This window comes from Trichoderma evansii (genome assembly GCF_050947405.1).
Source record: "Trichoderma evansii strain SZMC 28006 chromosome Unknown GGI43scaffold_57, whole genome shotgun sequence".
Taxonomy (NCBI): Eukaryota; Fungi; Ascomycota; class Sordariomycetes; order Hypocreales; family Hypocreaceae; genus Trichoderma; species Trichoderma evansii.
This window is the reverse complement of record NW_028145149.1, coordinates 5,054-24,049: the sequence shown is the minus strand read 5'-3', so window position 1 is coordinate 24,049 and position 18,996 is coordinate 5,054. Positions and strand designations below refer to the sequence as shown.

Below are 18,996 nucleotides of genomic sequence, written 5' to 3'. Positions count from 1 at the left end.
TAAAGCCCAGGGCTTTTTATAATAGAATTTACTAGATAAGATATAATTTTTTATATTTAAAAAAGTATTACTTATATTTATTTATTTTATTTTATATTATACAGCTGTTTATTCTTTTTTATAGTATTAATTATAAAATTCCCTAGCGCTGTATAGCTTTTTATTATAAAATATTATTTTATATATTTTTAATTATTAATATAATATTATTTTTAATATAAGAGGGTATTTTTTTTTAAAATAATATAAATTATAAAATAAATAAATGAAAATTAAATAAATAATATGTAAGTTATACACGCGAGGTTAGTGTTGTGATTTTCTAAAACGCGTGGCCGAATAGCGGGGGTGGCCGACTAGCCACTAGTCTGACTTATCCATTACCTACTTGAACGACTAAATCAATTCTGAAACGCGGCCTGGCCAACCTACAGTAGTGGGGAATAGTGGCGCTGTTAAATTATTAGGCGCTATAAAATCCTTGATAAATGCCCTATAACGCTTGATAAATGCCTTATAATAGTTGGCAAAAACCCCTTAACCGTCTGTAATTATAAAATTGCTTATAGTATATAACCTGTTTAGGCAAGTGAAACTGTTGAAAAAAAAAAAAAAGGAATTATTTGACAGCTATTGGACTAATCAGAATGCAGGGTTCACTTTACTATAATTTCCAGCGGGTTATAGCAGGCACAGCGTTTAGCGCCTGCACTTATAGTAGGCACTGTATTAAGCACTTATAGCGGGTACAGCGCTTATGATGCAGTGCATATAGTAATTAATATATTAAAAAAGCAGGAATAAAAGTATTTTTTATATAAGTAAATAATTTAATAATATAAGTAAATAAATTTAATTAATATATTACTTATTTATTTCCTGCTTATAGTAATTTTTTATTATAAAAAAATAAGAGATATAAGTGCATGTATATATATATATGTAAAAAGCGCTATAATATGCTAGAAATTATAGTAAGCTTATAGCAAGGCAAATCCTGTTAGCTGTTAAATAATTTTATTTTTTTAAACAGTTTCACTTGCTTAAACAGGTTATGCGCTGTAAACCCTTTGCTATAGCCTGAGACTCAGCAGGTAATAAACGGTTATAGTGCCCTATAACACCCTGGTACTGTATTTTAATACTATGGCAGATATGCATTATAATAAAGTAAATAAGTGCTGTAATATAGTGGATAAGTGCTGAGCGCTGTAATACAGTAGGCGAGTGCTATAATATAGCGGATAAGCGCTATAACATAGTGGGCGAGGACTATAATATATCCCTGTAGTATCAGCCTTTGCGACAAACATATATGTAATTATGAATTGGTCTCTCGGCACCTTCGCCAGCGACCGGTATTTGTCCACAATCTTAGGCTGGGTGAGGCGAGCTGTCAAGTCCAGTTGTTGCCTTCCCCGGATACGGGAGACGATGGGTCACCATTTGTGGTGGCCCTTAGAGAGCTTGCTAGATGGCAGGTTCCAGTTACCGTGATCAAACGGGCTTCAAGTTCATTGCCTTCTTCATTGATTGACTTCGTCGACAAAATCGACAAAATCTACAACACTGGCTTAGTGAAGGGGCTGATGGGGGACTGGTACTTTGGAATCGTATCTCATCCGATAGCAATGACGGCCAAAGGTGGACTTTCTAGGCGCCGTCATACAGCCTTATATGCAAAGGCGTATCTCAAGAGATCGGAGTCGTGGTATGACGCGCCACAGAAAGTGAGTCTGACCGGTATCTTCTCCTCTGCAAGGGTTCCTATTGGAACGGTGATACAGGGAACTCCAAGGCACTACAAAAAACGACCACCATATGCGTATCGTCGTACTTAATCTCGGCCATCCATTCTTTCAAGTCCCTCTCTCGCATTGCTTCCAAAGCTTTGAGGACATCCTCACACCTAGGCAGGTCAATAAGACCTGATTTTCCTCTCTTTTTTACTATAGCAACTATGTCTTCATAGCGGACCTGGTTCTGCGACTCAGTGTGCTGAGAGGGGTCATTCAAGGGAGCAATATGCGGGTGAATCTTGTCGAGCTCGGCGAAGGTGAAGTCTGGTAGCCTCTCAACGCCATTGCTGCGGAGGAAGTTGTCCCAGCTCAAGGCAATCATGTCGCACCGTTTCGCGCCGCCCAATCCTGGGAAAGGCCGGGGATGTTTATGCCCTGGCTAGGGAAGTCTTGTCTAGTGTAGTTCTCGAACAGGGAGAAGTCAGTCTCGACAACAATAGCTCTTAGACTCTCAAGATCTTTCCGTGCTTCTTCACAGAGAGCGCAGACTCCACTGGAGCAGGCTTTTTTGGCTTGGCTTGGCTTGGCTTAGAAGCGCGTCCGGGTCAGCCAACGATTGATAGTCCGCCGGACGGATGTCGCTGGCCTTTGGAAGTGGCACATACGGCTACTTACGCCAGAAATCTGCGTCTCCAGAAGCGTCGTCATCTGTAATAACGACATTGAGTACCTGGAACAAGTCTGATACAGTTCTTGTGCGAGGGACAACCTGATCGCAAGTCGGATACAACGGCCACAAGCCACGGGGAGGAATGATACTACGCCAAGGGGCGTAAGCGACCAGCGCACTGTTGGAGGCTGGAGAACAACCTGATATGATAGCTTCCCCAACGAACCCAAATGCGGCGAGACTTGCGGCCGTGGAGACTTTGGTGAAGACATCTTGTCGATGCGATGCAGGTAGAGAGAGACGAACTCAACGCTTGTGATGACTTGAGCGATTAGCAACTGTTTGAGATCGCTAATGCTTGCTTCAACCAGGCTGAGGGACGCCTTGTCTGCCCACTCTTGGGAAAGCACTGTTACTCTTCTCATTCGTTCCTGGCTTTCGATTTTGCTTACACCTAAATGCAACACAGCGCTCCGTCCGCAGCACAATCATGGGCGTCGAAGAAAGCCTCGGCCTCAGTGTCCTGCCTATCCATTTGAGGCTGCAGATTGGACAAGATGCGAGAGAAGGTCTCGAATTCTTCTTTCCCCAACTTTCGTCCATTTTCTCGTCGGATTTTCTGAGAATCGTCAAATTTGTCTGTTGGATAACACAACCGACAGTATGAATTCGCCAGCACAATTTCTTCCACAATTTGCATAACTTCGATATTTCCATACCAAAGAACAAAGTCCAAGAAGTGGATGGGTCCGTCTCGTGCACGAGGGCCAGGCTTTAGCTCGAATGGCTCTGTCATCTTTGCGCTATGTTCAAGGAGCATTCGTACTTTCTCCGGTTTGTCGCAGTAGATCGCCTCCAGAATGGGGGTGTTGCCGTAGATATCCTTCGCTTCGGTGTCTGCCCCGTGACTGAGAAGCAACTGAGTGGTTTCAAGCGCGCCTTGTATCGACTTGAGAAGCGGACTCTGTCCGTACGTGTCACTGCAGTTAATATCCGCCCCTCTCTCAAAGAGCAATCTGAGAAAGTCCTGATTTGCGCTACAGTATCCAATAATGATTCGAAGCGGAGTTCTCTTCCAGGCGTCCAGAGAGTCAACGTTGGCCCCAGCATCCAACAGCAGCCGGCCACACTGTACTTGGGACGATGACGGACACAGGAACATGTCGTGCAGAGGTATCATTTGTTCCTTGTCTACCCTATCTGGGCTGGCTCCATTTCTCAAGAGAGCTTCAATGGCAGAATAGTTGCCCATGATCACTGCTCAGTGAAACAGTGAGCGCCCGAAAGAGTCAGGAGTGTCAAGGTAGGGTCTGTTTGGTCGTAATTGTTGGTCTAGGTCTGCCGTCTCAAGGCCAGTGATGATGTAATGCAACGGAGTGAAATGAAGGTCGTTGATAAAGCCAGGCTCGTCGGAGTTGAACTCTATTCGCGCTGACCATGCCAGCCTCCGTTTTGGTCGGTCAATGAGTAGAGATGATTGTCCGTACGCGCGTGCAGAGCTATCTCTGATGAGACTTTGCAAGTGAAGAACATGAGATAATGACCAAACTTACATTCCTCGCGGGTCGACCAAGTCCAGGCTTGCGCCGTACTCCAACAGTAATTCTACTGCGTCATGGCTACGGAACTTTAAGGTGTACTACGTGACGTGGTTAGAAATGCGTGCAGCTTAAGGGAAGGCCGTTTTCGTGAATCGTAACTCACAATCAATAGGGATGTACCGTCATCATCAGCCAAATCATTGCCGTAAATTGATCGCGTTCTCAGCAGCTTGACAAGCTCCTCACACTCATGTCTTTCAATGTGCTGCCACACTTTGTGGGATGCTGAGATAGCCCGTGGAAAACTAATGGACCATGAGCCGCACAGTCCACTTAAGCTGCCGTATGACATTATAAGCGCGAAAGCTCTTCATATCATCCAGGGCGGGAAATGATATGTCATATGTTGTGATGAGACTTGTCGCCGGATACACTCCGCTGCGTCGCACAGACGGGTCATGGGAGTCGGAGTCCCGGTGTATGTCCAAAAGAGTATACCCAAGACTTGCCCGAGCCACCGTGAACTCTCCATATTTGTACGAACATGACACTGACAGCGGCAATGGCGATCACAAGATCCCGTGCGTATCGATGCTCGAATACTCGCGAATGTTGAAGGGGGACAATTGTTCGTGCAGTGGCTTGTGGGAGCCAGGTACTCCTTTTCCAACAGTATTAATATCGCCTTCTCAGGCTCGGCCGAGAGGAGTGAAAATTGTTGCTCGATCTGCTTTAACACAACACTCTCCTTGGTTTGGTGAAGGACTAGATCATAAATATCCAGAATAACCTGGTTATCCTGCTGCCTATTGGACCCTACCTATAAGCACGTGCATTGCTGCGATACAGGCATGGTATATTCCGAGTCACTAACCGATGAATGTTGCCTAGAGCTGTGAGAGCCGTGTTGATGTTACGATGAGCTCGAGAAAACCTCGTCTTAATATTTTCAACTTTTCTGCGAGGCTTGAGCCAAGCGGTGGTAGTCTCGAGCCGGCTCGGAGTGGGATTACCCGTGCAAGCAGCGACAAGTGATGTGAGCTCATCTAGCGGCTCCTGCACGCTCTTAAGGAGCTTCTCCAAAGTGGTTCGATCCTCGTAAGGGAGCGTTAACAATGGGGCACTTCTAATGGCTTGTTAAACTAAGTGAAGCAATACTTAGAGCTCACCGACCTAATAATGGAAGCCATTCATGTTAGAACTCAGCCTGATAGGTGTTTAAACACGAGAGCGATACCTCATTTAATAGCTCGAGAATCTCCTTAGGTGCGTGCCGCAGCTCGTACAGAGAGTGTAAGCCCTTGGACAGTTTCGCAGCAGTGGCGATTATGATACTTGTCGTGATTAAAAGAGGATCCATTAGAGTCTTTTTCCCTGGGCTTTAAATAATACCAATGCTTGAGACGTAGAAGATGGTAATTAGAGTGGGTCACTTATAATGTCAAGCCCAGTACCATGAATATATGAATTATAGTCAGGCGACCAGTTTCCGCGCATATATTCTCAAGTCCATACCAGCATTGCGCCATGCCTTGTTTCATGCAGGACAAGTTCCTTGAGTCTAATAAGGTCGTAGGGTTAGTTGCACAAAAGGCGGAGATTAGTGGGATCATGGGGTGGGAGGTAAATCACAGCACAGCCACAAAAGCACAGCGCGCATAACCACCTATGGCAGCCCAGCATGCAGGGATACAGTATAAAATGCAGGCGAATGTGAACGCATCAGCCCATGGTGCTGCCTATCACAATAGTAAGCCCGGTCATACAGCCTGGGAGCACTGCACGCGAGAATACAGCCAGAAAGCCACAGCGCGTAGCAAGGCAGATAGCACACCTCACTGGATCACGGCTTACCGAATGTGAGCATTTCAGCTTTAGGTAGCACACCACGAGAACATATGACGGGAAAGGCCATTCCCAAGCATAGCCAGAAACCTTCGCTATACAAGCATATAAGGCTTCCAAGGATCTCTTATTAGGTCCACTGACACCGTCCGCTGCACCCGCGGGTCTCTTTATATCGCTACAGAGATTAAGGTACAAAAGATTATCAATCTTAAACTAATATATGATCAGCCCAGCAGGTGTACAAGGGCCCTATAACATAATACTATGCCCTAATAATAATACAACTACTGTCTGGACAACTTCATTCATTGGCTCATCAACAAATAGGCTCTGCGTAATTGAACAACTAAATGCAGGGCCATAAAGGGTGAAAACACATTGGGCCTATGATTATCTTGCGTGAACTCCCATGGCGTGCGAGTCGCGTGTGTTTTACCAGCTGATGCCTGTGTGTCTATGGAATAACACTAGATTTCAAACCGTGTTCAGAAAGCACTGGGGCCACTGCTCAAACATGCCATGAGCATCACATTTTAAAGGCAGTCTGGTTGATTCAGAATGACCGATTTAGAGCGAATTTTGGCTACATAGATGCCACTCATGGTAATACACTTCCTTCCGAGGTCTCCTTCCAAGGCCAACTTTGACGGTATCTTGCGTAACTCATATAAGAGCCATCTAGGCGCTAAGCAGTGGGGAAGCGGTGGGTTAATACAGGGCTAAATCGCCTCGTCTCATTGACTACTGACTGTCGAATCTGCAAGGTCGTCGATCAGGGCCTCTAAGATTGAGGAAAATCTGCGGGATAGTTCCCAGTGCCCTTGGCGACGGAGAAGGTCAGTAATGTTGTACAGTGCGCTGGGATCGAATTGTCGAAGGCTGGCTGTAGGTGGCTCTGCCGGGATTTGCGCCGATACGCGTCCAAGGTCACTCGATCGCAGCTCAGGAATATCTATATCACTATGGGAACCTTCATTTGGCCGAAACTTGGCATAGCAGTATACGACTAGTCCCGCATAGAATAGTGCTTTTGGAACGTGAATAGCTGGCTCCGCGCTGATAGGCAATGTCTGTAGGCGCTTGTAGATGAGCATGGCGTGAACGACACAACGCTGCCCCTCAAGCCCTGCCACCAAATCGCGGATGCGTGCGAGGTCTCCGTCCCTCATCGACAACCCTTCGCGCCCTATCACGCGTTCTAGCAGGTCAAAGCAAATATATAGTGACATGAATGCCTCGTGCCAGAGCACAATTAGGCAATGGGGGTCACGACTCGGCTGGCGGATACTTGGAAAGTACACTTCGTACCAAGTTGTTAGACGGCACCGAAAGTTTCCAATCATTGCCTCACTTAGAGTTTCACACCGCGCTTCCTGTATTGCCGCGTTATGACCAGAAAGTAGAACGTAAGCGTTCATAAATGAATATGAATTGGGCATCACATTCATGCCCATAGAAGAAGTACGATTCTGTAACTCGCTTGAAACCGGGGAAGATTGTAGAGACTTGATCATTGTTTGCCATTGAGCAGCTGTGGAGGCGATGAATAGCTCATCTGTACAGCAGCGTGGTAGTCTTCCTGGCTCATGTCGTAATAATGGTTCGTGGTGGAAAATGGTCGCAAATTCAGAGTCGTGAATGTGCAATGCGGCCAGCACACGGGCGGTTTCCTCTGCCTGGGACCATGATCTCCACGCAGTTTCTAAATCATCAGGATCAAGATGGTTGGCTTCCTGCAGAGAATCTTTGATTTGGAACATGCCAGCTTGCCGGGCCCATGCAATGATGGTGCCATGGAAGCTTTCGGTCATTAGTAGATCGTTTGGGTTGCCGGAGAGCATTCCAAATGTCTGACCCAGAGCAACGGCTTGTGCCATAGCCAATGCTTCGCGCCCGCCTCGGTATATATAAACTTCCCACTTTGTAGGATTAGAATTAGTGATGGTAAAGGGGATTATCGAGACACACCGATGCCAGAATTGCCTTGTTTAATTTCATGAAGATCCCCCTACCACGAGCGGCAGCGGCGGCTGAGCCCACGAAAAGGGCTCCCAGAGAGCAGATGGATAGGAGTAGAAGGGCATTCTCTGAAGAAGGCCGAAACGAAGGGGCGTGAACTATGGGAAAGATGGGCTGAAATTTGGCAAAGTACAACTTGATGCATATATTCTATACCACTGTTAGCTTGGACAGTCGAAGTTTCCGTTTAGCTATGCTAGTCGGATATGTTAGAGCATACGAGAAAGTCAGCAGATGGCAGAACATCATCATGAAGGCAAGGTCGAAGCCGACTTGAAAGACCAGCACGATATGCTTCGTCTACCCGATCCAGGTTTTCCGGTCTCTTAAGTGCGTGAGGATACGCCGATTCGATGGCTGGCCGCGTGTGCCATCGGTTTCGGACTAGGGTCCGGATGTTGTTTTCGGCGATCGACTCTTCAATGTTATGATATCCATTCGAACGTTCGTTTAGCTGGCTTTGGGTGAGATTTGAGGAAACATCGCCATATACCCATGGCGAACCAGCGGCTGAGATGGAGGAAGTTAGAGCATTAATGTCGAAACTTCCACCAACTAGCCAGGACGGGTCATAAGCATTGCCTCCAAAATCGAACATCTCCAAATCTGTCCAACTTCCCCAGACATTAGACGCCTGATCGACACTAAGGGAATTGGTATCTGCGCGTGTAGAGGAATACATAGAAGGTGAGAGATAAATTGTGGGTTCAATATCTGTTCCAGAGGCAGCCCAATGATTACGTGGGCGAATACTATCGGTTGTCAAGCCAATTGGGTTAGTAAAGCATGCTGGTCCATCTGGGAGATCATTCGCAGACAACACGTCGTCGTGAATATCGGCTTGCCGGACGAGTGACGGATGGCTGGCTGCGGCATCTGCACCTACGCCTCTTATCAGAGCACAGCTACTTAATAGGAATGGTGGCGCCAGTCTCTTTTGGACAAACCTTTAGGCGAGGGTATCGGCGGCTCTGTCATCAAAGTGAGGCTACCCCCTACGCGACTATGTGTTCGCGTGTGCCGGATCAGGGAATCTCTACAAATGTCGACTGTGAGGGGTCATTCAGAAAGCAGTGGCAAATGAAGAGCTTACCGGCGCCCATAACTCTTGGAGCAAATATCACAGGCAAACGGCTTCTCCTTTGTATGGGATAGAATGTGCCGTACCATGTGTTCCCTTTTCTTAAAGGCCTGGTCACATTGCGGGCATTTCCATACCCTGCGTTGCCGACTCCGTAGCTTGCGCTGGAGTTCGGCCTCAGGGTGTCTTGCGTTCTGATCTTCAGCTCCTGCGGCGAGGCTGTCTGCCGGCATCGTGGGAATTAAGGGTTGTGGGGAAATGACCCGTGGTAGAAATCTGGAACGGAGAATGCGGGTGAGAAATGTATCCCCGCATTCTAAGAGTGTGCACCGATTTATAGATGGCAACTATTACTGTGTATGTACGTTGCAGAACCAAAACTTCCGGTATGCACTAACGAAAGCCCCGGCTAAAAGTCCAATCAGACCTGAGCTACGGGAACTGCGGAGCCAGGCGTATTCCCCAGACCGTGGTGAAGGCTCCAGTTGTCACGTCTCTTTTGATAATTTTTTCCATGGTAGTGTGCATACCCGTTGGTATAACCAACTATGAGGCGAAGTTGGGCCCAAAACCCTGAAAACACCCTAAAAAGCAGCACACATAGCTTATTTTAGTACATTTTTAACATGTGCTAAAATAGCGACTTTTTACACTACTTTTTTTATAATTTTTAAAGCTACACATAACACTTATAATATATAAAAAGTATATAATAATAATAAAAATAAGTTAATTACAGCTGGTTTTTATAAGTTATATATTTTTTTATAAAATAAATATAAAAATAAGCTATAAAAGTGTGCTGATTAATAGGGTGTTTTAGTAGTTTTGGGCCTAACTATAAGGCTTCGCCTTACAGTTGGTCTCCTGAAAGTTATACTAACGGGTATATTATTCATATGTTAATCCACAAGCACTCGTCTACGTATTTCCTTCTACGCATTCAATGAATTTCATATCACAATACCGGGTTACACGATCTTTTTGCACTGCGCTTCTCAAGACTAGCAGGGTCTCTTTACCTGACCTAACCTACACTGGCTTTTAATTAAGCCAGTGCCAGTCACAAGTGTCTAGCAGCTTTCCAACCACGCCCCCTCCCCTTGTTAAGGTGCTAGTCGATGGAGATAAAAACACTCAATTGAGATGGGCTACCACTGCCAATGTTTGTCCAACGGATCCTACAAACCCAAGTAGACCGACTAAAATGAATGTACTTTCGAATTTCGTGTTCTGCGTCTGCAGCTCTTACCATAGAAGATCAACGCGACCATTCCCACCAGTGTGAAGCCAGCGGTCATCACCATAAGAAGCATGACTGGCGGTACAAAGCCATCAGCGATAGCCCAGTCATTCAAAAAGTACGTCATCCCAAACTGCGAGTAGTCTCGTAAGCATATTGTAACAATAGGCTAGAAAATAATAGGCGAAAAGAAAATCCGCTTACTCCAAAGCTGTTCTTGCAGACAGTAGCAATGGCCATAATTTCTCCCGATATTGGCCTATAGCAGTCAATGGCGTACGTGATGGTGATGGTGGGAATCGCGACGACCTGGATGCCTACAAAGCCGAAGCCGATGATGATGATAGCGGGCCACGGCCATTTGTCCTGCAAACCAACGCCGAAAGCCTTTGTATATGATATGGTTAGTTTGGTTTCGCATGGTTTCCGTACAGGTGTTCTCACAATTAGCCCAACAATAACGACTACAATGAATGGGCTCAAAGACACGAGTCGCATCTCCGGTTCCCTAATACCCTTATTCCTTATCGTTGCTTTCTGTGAGACATAATCCGACCATGGTCCAGCTACGGCCAGTCCTAACACACCTCCAGCCACGAGCGCAAAGTTAGCGTATCCAACCTGCGCCGGCGTGAAATTGTAAGGCGGTGCAGCGAGACCTGGAGACTGCAATATGTTGACTGCCAAGAGGGCATTGGCCGCTGATCCCATAGACATTGATGCCCAAAAGATGATGGGAAAGAAGAGGATATACGCCGGGGTGAAGAAGTGCCGAACTACTGATCGCCAGGCAGTCCGGTCGATCCTTTGGAAGATGCTAAACTGGGATCGACTAGGCCTTCCCCTCCCCTGAACCTCTGTTTGGAGGTTCCGCGCTTGCGGTGAGGAAACATATTCGGCGTGTCCTGAGCTCACTTCTTCTTTGGTGTTGTCTCCGTTGGCTTCCTCGGATATTGTGACATCTGAAAGAGGGCTCTGCTCTCGCAAACGACGTGTCTCTGGGAAGAAAAACAAAAGTCCGAATATATTAAGCCCCTGAGCACCTGTACAAGCCCAGAAAAAAATTCGAAATGAAACATGCTCTGCGACAGCTCCTGATATGATAGGGCCAAGGAAGAGGCCCATAAAGTAACACCAACTTTGGCCACGAGTGAGTACCTAGGTTACTTCAACTTGGAATGAGGTTGTAACTCACAAGTAAGATCCAACATATTTACCGCGCTCATGAAGGAAATAGATATCAGTAACAACGACATTCATGATACTCTCGTTTGCGGAAGCCCCGGTCCCCGCAAGAATCCGAGCGGCCAGGAATGAGCTATATGATGTTGCCGTTGCTTGCCAGATACAAGCACCAAAGTTTAGTATCGCGCAGATAAGGATAGTTATCCGTCTTCCAAAAATCTCACAGCTCGGAATGATTATGAAGTTGCAGTAGCCTAGAAGAATAACAGTGACCCCAGTCTTGGGGGAATTAGCTCCACTATACTGGCTGAAACTACGCCATCGTATCGTAAGAATGCAATAAAAGAAGACAATAAGGTCAAGAAAATGAGGGAATATCGCCGGCTCACCAACAAAGCGACATCAGTCAATGACTTTTGCCATTGTTGCATGAAGATTGGTGTCAATGGCGCTATGGACATTGTTGGAATGACGCTGGTGATCACAAAGATGCCTTGGTTGACAATAACCAAAGTTTTCCATAAGGTGCTCCAGTTCTTCGAATTCAAGTTAATTCCTGATCGATCTATTAAAGTATATTTTCTACAAAGGCCCAACTTATGGGGAAGTGCGGATGACCTCTATCATGAGGCTCAAACGCAGGGATGCGGAAAACTGCTGTAAAAAAAAAAAAGCAAAGGATAGAGACTGACCAGTGGATCATGTGGATCGTTTGTCGGTTGTGGAATAAGGACGATTGAATCTTGGTTTTCGGAGTCGCGGTAGGGCCTGGCTTCAGCTATAGTAGTCATGACCTCTGTGCCCGGCACAAGGTCGGCCTCAACCTTTCTCTCAATCCGAGACGCCATAGGCGTGAAGTTGGAAATATGTTCGGCTCTCTTCATTTTCAGTGATAAAAATGTCGTCTCTGAGATTTATTCGGAACTTTCGATGGTCTTAGCACCACTATTGTATCTTTATTTCTTAATGTTTTTTTTTCTGATCACTACAACCCAAGCTAGAAGTGGGGATCGTGGGGAACATATCAAGTAGAGGTTTAGTTGTGGGGACCCAGCTTGTGCCCCACGATTCCGTAGAATGATCTCCGGAAAACTGTCGCCCCGATCTATTAACCTGCCTACAGAGGGGAACCAAAGCATGGGCAGCTGTGCTACTGTGGTGGTGTCTCCTTGATATATCGATCTAATATTGTAACAAACAGTGTCCCTATAACTATTTGGCCGTTCCATCAGGTACCATGGAATACGACAAAATGGTGTTTTGGTCCCCAATTGTCAAAGGCTTATTTAATCTCTATCATGACTCTTCAAAGCTATTTAGGTATGCATAAATTAAATAGAGCATTAAAGCAACACATGTGGTATGCGAATGAAATGCTATAACACTGTCATGTCCAATTAAGAATCACACAAGTATCTTTTATTTACATCTGAATGGAGCGTTTCAATGTGGCACCGTCATGGTATGTATACCTCAGCGCCTGACCGAGCCAACAGGAGTAAATTAATAACTACAATATATATAAGCTTCTTAGTCTTATCTGATCAATGCCTTAACACGTCCAAGCAGGTCACCACAAGAGGGGGGTCCAAGTTAATGAATATGCGCAATATGTTCAGAATGTCACTAATTGCCTAATCATGTGTAATATAAGTTCTAGATATTTGTCATTTCCAAGTCCACTGATGCAACTTTAGCTTCTTATTACAGCTCACTTCTATTAGAGGGCTAAGGTATTGAAAATATATGCATATACACCATCCTGCCAACCCATTCCTTGGGTTTATATAACATCATATTTCACCTTATTCACCAGCGTTCCAATTTTCTCAATATAAATATCAATCCTGCCTCCATTCTCCAAGCTCACACGTGGTTTTCGGAAATAACCAATACCAGCCGGCGTGCCGGTTAGCACGATTGATCCCACCTCCAATGTCGTTCCTCGGGAAAGGCGAGAAATTTGCTTCTTGACAGAAAAGATCATATCTTTCGTGTTACCGTCCTGAACCGTCTGGCTGTTGTAAATGGCTTTGATGTTGAGGGACTGTGGATCATCAACGACCGAAGGAGAAACAAGGACCGGCCCTGCAAATTCGTTAGTAGGCTTCTATGCGGCAATGACTGGCCCGAAAACACACCTATCGGGCAACTATTGTCCAAGCCCTTTGAGAATGACCATTGTTTAGCCGCGAGCTGTAGAGCTCTCGCCGAAACATCGTTCGATGCAGTGTATCCAAGGATGTACTCCAGAGCCCTATCCTCGGGAATATCTCGACCAGTCTTGCCAATTATTACACAGAGCTCGGCTTCGTAGTCGCTTGTTCCGTCTTGGGCGCATTTTGGAATGGTAATGGCTGCTGGAAATGGGCCTGTAAGTGCCGTTCGAGGCTTTGTGAAAACTTCGAGTTCACCTGGAATCGGGAACCCTCCTTCCTGATCCATGGCCAGTATGTGAGTGTGAGTGCGGGTATTGGGAGATATTTGAATGTTCTTCTGAGCTTACCTCAGCGTGGTCTTTATAGTTGAGTCCGAGGCACCTAATGTAGTTACACTGCTCTCGGCAAATTGGGGATAGTAACTGGGAAAAAAATGATCAGCTTTTTCTCAATCTTGGAAGCCAGTGGTAACTTACGTGATCTACAGTGAGTATGTTATTGGTCACTGTACCGTTGAATATATCTCCATTAATTAAGAAGGCTTTGACCTCAACGCCATTCAAACAGTCGATTCCAACATCTCGTGAAGTATCAATTAACTGCCCCAGATGAAACTGGCCATCTTCGACGGCCCTGAAACGAATTAAGTGAGTCCACTTTGACATCGCGGCGCTTAGTGGATCAATAGTTAATTCACTGCTGCTATCTTGCTAGCTGTTATCGGTGCTGGTGATTAGGAGGGTGTAAAGCTCGTCTTATTTAGATTCTAAAGCAAATCTTTCCCCGCGTCTCCGCCTTCAAGGTGCCCTCACCTGCCCCGCAAAGCTCCCACATAACGAAACGTGGGGCCAAGAGCAAAGAGATGAAATGCTGAACAGGTTCGGATATTTCAGGACGCTGTCGGCGAGGCAAGCTGGTCTTCATATTCACTAAACGATCAAACATGGCAGAGAAAGATCTTTTAGAGACGACTGACATCATTGTATGCGGCTGTGGGCCAACTGGCGCTATGGTGTCAGTACTCTTAAGCCAGTACTCGATACCCCATGTTGTTCTCGAAAAAGAGAGCGCGGTGAATGCAGATCCACGTGGCATCGCACTCGACGAGGACGGCATCCGTTACCTCCAGGCATGCGGGATATACGAGAAGATATTCACAGAGATAGGCCAGTGTTAGCTTACCAGCTGTTTTCGTCAGCTTCTGAGTACCTTACTCACCGTGTCTCTAGGCATGGGCAACTTTAAATTTATCGGCAAGGATCATCATGACCTCGCCAAGAAACCATTCATGATGATGGATTACAGCACGGTGCGTGGAACAGCGCAGCATTTCTCGATCTATAAACCTAGATGCAAGTTGGCTAACAACAAAATATAGACCGAGGGTGGTACTGGCCATCCAGGCTTCATGTGTCATAAGCAGCCATGTATTGAGAAGTACCTAAGATCACAAATAACGACGCTTGGTATAGCCAAAATGTATCTAGGAGCACGTGTCACATCCATCTGGGAGGACGAAGATTGGGTATATGCACGCTACACCGACACATCTGATCAAGATCGTATCGTTCGTGGCAAATTTCTCATCGGTGCAGATGGCAAGACCGGCTTCACTCGCAAACAGTATTTAGAGCCTCGAGGCATCACTTTGGACCAGGCCATGAGAATGCCGTACGAAGAAGAATGGGTTGCCCTCAACTGGAAGATCTCCCTTCCCTCACCTGAAACACATCCCGATTTCCCTCTTTGGGAGAAGGGGTATACGCCTCAGAAAGTTTACGATGAATTCTTTCCCACTGACTTCCGATTCATTTGCAACCATGTCCGACCTGCTGTTTGCGGTCGCTTTGGTCTCGATAGCGATAGACTTTGGCGTTTTGAGTTTCTGGTTCGGTCAGGCGAGGACGCTATGGACATGGCGAAGCCGAACCAAATTGCAAAGGTCGTTCATCCTTATATAACTCACCCAGGCAGTCGCTACGGGCTCAAAACGAAGCAAATCCAATACCCGGTAGATTGTGTGGAGGTGCTCCGCTGTCGACCATTTAGATTTTCGGCAAGAAGCTGCAACAAATGGTCGCTTGGCCGAGTCGTGCTCTGCGGAGATGCTGCTCATGTTTTCCCTCCATTTGGCGGCCAAGGCATCGCATCGGCATTTCGTGATGCTGTCTCACTGGTGTGGCGTCTGCGTATAGCAACCAATGACTCTTCTAAAAGCAGGGATACGGTGGATTACCAGATGCTACTCCAGGGCTGGTATTCGGAACGAAAGCAACAGCTCGACAAATCACTCCGATCCACCGTTGAGAACGGAAATTATGTCACAGAGTCCAGCCACATTAAAGTCTTCCTACGTGACTGGTACCTCTGGCTGATCCAGCTCGTTCCAAGTTGGAAGCACTGGCTGCAGTTGGGAAATCGCAGAGATGGGATGGTTAGGTATCAGTGGCAGGAGAGAGTAGGAATGGCCTTTTTACCTAGATTTGGCGGCGGCGGGAACTTTCCCCAGGTTTACGTCGTTCCATTTACAAATACCCTAAGAAACAAAAGGGTCCTCTTCACTGACGACGTCATATTCAATCCCCAAAAACAAGGACTTTTTCAGGTGGTTGTAATACTACAGCCTCACGGGAATGTGGACGTTATGGAGACAGCCCTACACGGTCTTCAAGATATATCCGATGGAGCCCTGAGGGATGGCGAGGCCACAGTATTCCTCAATACTACTCAAGCTGCCTCTTGTGACGTGAAGGGTCGGCACATCTACCGGCTCGCCACTGCTGCAGAGTTCGCTGACGACCCGGTCCTGAGTGCAGGAAGACCCAAGCCCAAGGGCTATGATCCGCATCGCATGTCCAATGAAGTGAAGAACAGAACTTTTGTTATTTTGCGGCCTGATCGGTTTGTTTTCGCGGCCTGCGATACGAGATCTGACCTGGTCTACGCTGCTCACAAACTTCGGAAGCTTGTTGCGACTGGAACACTGTAGCGTGATAGGGTATATTTTCATACCAGGTACAGAGTAGTAGCTGCTGTATCTCCTAAAGAGAGCATTTCAGAATATATCATAAACCAATAAACTCTTAGTCTGTTTAAACATATTGCCAAGATTCTTCTGTTTTATCTCCTGAGCATCAGACTTGTTGAAAAACAGATACACGCAAATACATTTAAGTAAACCTGATCTAAATCCAATCCAATACAAGCAAAAGTTGGACTTTCCGAAACTGTTTAAAAATAAAACTATTAGCTAATCACTGCTGGTTCTGCAGGGCAGGTTAGGCTTGTTAGAGATAGAGTAAATCTTGCTAAACAATGTTATAGGGGAAAGGTAATTAGTGTAGAAAGGTCTAATTAACTTCAGTACTTATAAATATATTATACTTCTTATAACTGAAAGATTAATTAGGATAAAGAGTATTCATAGTCTTGGGCAAAAGGCAAGGAGTCCACAAGTCTGTAAGATAAATCGATATATTATTTTATATTCTCATACCCACAGCGGTTTCTAATCTAAAAATGCCTTTGGCACCTCTGGACCCCATACGGCCAAGCTCTCGTTACCTGCAGGCAGATGTCCGATAGGCGTATCCTGGTTGACTAAATCTCCGTCTGCGTAGTGCTCGATCATGTTACCCGTTGTGTCCCACCAGTAGTCAAAGATCTGGCTTCCCAAAATATGGCGGCCGACGCCCCACACACTCTTATATCCTTTTCCAGCTAGCCATTGATGGCCTAGCTGCTGGGTATCAAAATCGTGAATCTCGAATGAACAGTGATGAACGTGTGATGTCTGCCCTTTGCTCAGGAAGATGGTGTGGTGATCTACGTAGTCGTTACCTCTATCAATATGGGCAAAGACAGCTACATCTTGGTTAATATTCTTCTCATCTTGGACATAGAGTAGATCTGTGGGCACGAAGTTAAAGTTACGAGTATACCAATCGAGCTGCTCGGCAAAGTTTCGTACACAAAGGCCATAATGACCAAGCTGTTTTGTTATCCTCATTAGTGAGCACTCATTCACAAGAAATAATGCAGGGATGTGTTCCAACCTTATGCACTGCAGCCGGCCCTTCGTCAAAGCGCTGGAACCTACGCCTGCGCGGCTTGTCGGCCTCGAAATTGACAATAAGTCTCTTAGGCATCTTGCCTAGTTTCGCTGGCTCTTGGCCATGGATGAAATTAATCGGGATCCCCTCCGGATCAAAGGCGGTAACCAAAGAACCACCACCCGGTGCGTCATCCAAAGACCGAATGGGGCCAGCACCTTTTAATTTAGAGGCCTTGACTAAATCATCAAATGTCTCTACCTCGAATGTCCCACCGAGGAACTTTTTGGGACCCTTCTGTGCGTAGTAGACGTACTGGTCGACCCCATATCCCCGGAACCACACGCGGTCTTCAGTCTCTTCCACAGCACGCATGCCAAAATCTTGAAGAAACACGCTGATACTCTTTAGGTCGGGATGCTGGTATCGCATGTGCACCAGTCTGACAGTACGAATCTGCTGCGACGGATCAATGCCATGCTTCCGTCTCCACTCCACAATATTCTGTCCGTCGGGGCCATTTGCTTCCGTATCCAGCACGGAAGCGCCAGCGTTGAAGTTGGTGAGAGCTGGGTTCTTCAAAGCGGCTGTTAGGGCGTGTGGCTGTCTAATAGAAGACGGAACATACGTACACTGCTCATTGCGAGTTGTGATGAGTTCAAGAATAACCTCCGAGCTGTTCTTCTGTCTAACAGATGTTGGTCGCGACTTTCTGAGCCTATTTGGTGATGTCTGGTTAGCATCCACTGCATATTATAGCCATCCTCCTCCTTCCAGGTGTATACAAAATGGACATGCTCACTACACTCTTTAGGCACTACTGCGGCAATGTTTCCCGCACAGTTTGCGGGGCGGTCCCTCCACAAACTTGCGGGGCACTTTTTCCCTGTTTGCGGGGAGATTCATGTTACACTCAGATGTATATTATTGTATAAGAACTAGGGTTCTAACTACTATAAGTAACTAGTACATGACTTAAATAGTAATATCCACTAGGCACCCTGTTTTGTAACCTGATTATATTATAAAAATCTAGCATTTTTTTTTAAGCTAGTTATAAAAAAATACCTTATAATCTTATTTTTACTGCTCTTATTAAAAACCTAGTAAAAAAAATTTAATTATTATTACTAGGTAATAATTTTTAATATAAATTAATTAATTTATTAATATATTAATTTATATATTTTAAATTTTTTTAATTTATTTTTTAAAAAAATTTTAAAGTAAAATTTTAATTTTTAAACTTATAAAAAAATTTTTTTTTAATATTTAATTAATAATTATAATATTATTATTTATTAATTTTTAAATGTTATAATATTAAATTTTTTTATATTTAATTTACTTATTATATTTAACTTTTTTTATTATAATTACTAACTTATTATTATTAATATATAATTAAATAATATTTAAGTTAATATATAATTTTTCTATTAAATTTTATAAATATATA

At 45.2% G+C, this 18,996-nt stretch overlaps 6 protein-coding genes across 6 annotated transcripts; 1 reads left to right on the top strand and 5 right to left on the bottom strand.

Moving 5' to 3' along the window:
• Window positions 1–1,144: 1,144 nt before the first annotated feature.
• GGI43DRAFT_433053 (uncharacterized protein) lies at window positions 1,145–2,121 on the bottom strand (the record flags this gene model as incomplete). The annotated part of the gene is made up of 4 exons (XM_083209683.1): window positions 1,145–1,649; window positions 1,719–1,755; window positions 1,786–1,801; window positions 1,838–2,121. The coding sequence occupies 4 exons, from the start codon at window positions 2,119–2,121 to the stop codon at window positions 1,498–1,500; spliced, it is 489 nt and encodes a 162-aa protein (XP_083054973.1). The 3' UTR covers window positions 1,145–1,497.
• A 742-nt stretch (window positions 2,122–2,863) lies between these two features.
• On the bottom strand, window positions 2,864–5,516 carry GGI43DRAFT_433043 (ankyrin repeat domain-containing protein; the record flags this gene model as incomplete). The annotated part of the gene is made up of 7 exons (XM_083209682.1): window positions 5,177–5,516; window positions 4,825–5,076; window positions 4,385–4,756; window positions 4,114–4,318; window positions 3,963–4,048; window positions 3,681–3,923; window positions 2,864–3,626 (listed from the first exon to the last, which is right to left on the bottom strand). Exons 1-7 carry the CDS (start codon window positions 5,308–5,310, stop codon window positions 2,864–2,866), a joined length of 2,055 nt encoding a protein of 684 aa, XP_083054972.1. The 5' UTR covers window positions 5,311–5,516.
• A 420-nt stretch (window positions 5,517–5,936) lies between these two features.
• GGI43DRAFT_419472 (C2H2-type zinc finger protein) lies at window positions 5,937–9,462 on the bottom strand. The gene is made up of 5 exons (XM_083207683.1): window positions 8,911–9,462; window positions 8,765–8,853; window positions 8,038–8,699; window positions 7,767–7,967; window positions 5,937–7,717 (listed from the first exon to the last, which is right to left on the bottom strand). Exons 1-5 carry the CDS (start codon window positions 9,129–9,131, stop codon window positions 6,533–6,535), a joined length of 2,358 nt encoding a protein of 785 aa, XP_083054971.1. The 5' UTR covers window positions 9,132–9,462; the 3' UTR covers window positions 5,937–6,532.
• A 638-nt stretch (window positions 9,463–10,100) lies between these two features.
• On the bottom strand, window positions 10,101–14,150 carry GGI43DRAFT_426772 (uncharacterized protein; the record flags this gene model as incomplete). The annotated part of the gene is made up of 9 exons (XM_083208719.1): window positions 10,101–10,274; window positions 10,346–10,528; window positions 10,598–11,279; window positions 11,337–11,605; window positions 11,716–11,862; window positions 13,131–13,414; window positions 13,468–13,762; window positions 13,833–13,907; window positions 13,962–14,150. 9 exons carry the CDS (start codon window positions 14,148–14,150, stop codon window positions 10,101–10,103), a joined length of 2,298 nt encoding a protein of 765 aa, XP_083054970.1.
• Window positions 14,151–14,277: 127 nt separating this feature from the next.
• GGI43DRAFT_322659 (uncharacterized protein) lies at window positions 14,278–16,528 on the top strand. Its single transcript, XM_083201869.1, has 3 exons — window positions 14,278–14,657; window positions 14,715–14,794; window positions 14,864–16,528. The coding sequence occupies exons 1-3, from the start codon at window positions 14,429–14,431 to the stop codon at window positions 16,472–16,474; spliced, it is 1,920 nt and encodes a 639-aa protein (XP_083054969.1). The 5' UTR covers window positions 14,278–14,428; the 3' UTR covers window positions 16,475–16,528.
• A 415-nt stretch (window positions 16,529–16,943) lies between these two features.
• On the bottom strand, window positions 16,944–18,432 carry GGI43DRAFT_419459 (Glyoxalase/Bleomycin resistance protein/Dihydroxybiphenyl dioxygenase). The gene is made up of 4 exons (XM_083207682.1): window positions 18,340–18,432; window positions 18,170–18,255; window positions 17,541–18,113; window positions 16,944–17,476 (listed from the first exon to the last, which is right to left on the bottom strand). The coding sequence occupies exons 2-4, from the start codon at window positions 18,176–18,178 to the stop codon at window positions 16,994–16,996; spliced, it is 1,065 nt and encodes a 354-aa protein (XP_083054968.1). The 5' UTR covers window positions 18,179–18,255; window positions 18,340–18,432; the 3' UTR covers window positions 16,944–16,993.
• Between the last annotated feature and the right edge of the window lie 564 nt (window positions 18,433–18,996).

Coding starts and splice junctions, on each gene's coding strand:
- GGI43DRAFT_419472 (XM_083207683.1), bottom strand. CDS start 9,131: ATGCCGGCAGACAGCCTCGCCGCAGGAGCTGAAGATCAGAACGCAAGA. Junction 8,854..8,910: donor TCCAAGAGTTATGGGCGCCG/GTAAGCTCTTCA, acceptor CGACATTTGTAG/AGATTCCCTGATCCGGCACA. Junction 7,968..8,037: donor TGCCATCTGCTGACTTTCTC/GTATGCTCTAAC, acceptor ACAGTGGTATAG/AATATATGCATCAAGTTGTA.
- GGI43DRAFT_322659 (XM_083201869.1), top strand. CDS start 14,429: ATGGCAGAGAAAGATCTTTTAGAGACGACTGACATCATTGTATGCGGC. Junction 14,658..14,714: donor ATTCACAGAGATAGGCCAGT/GTTAGCTTACCA, acceptor CCGTGTCTCTAG/GCATGGGCAACTTTAAATTT. Junction 14,795..14,863: donor TGATGATGGATTACAGCACG/GTGCGTGGAACA, acceptor AACAAAATATAG/ACCGAGGGTGGTACTGGCCA.
- GGI43DRAFT_419459 (XM_083207682.1), bottom strand. Junction 17,477..17,540: donor GGCCGGCTGCAGTGCATAAG/GTTGGAACACAT, acceptor ATAACAAAACAG/CTTGGTCATTATGGCCTTTG.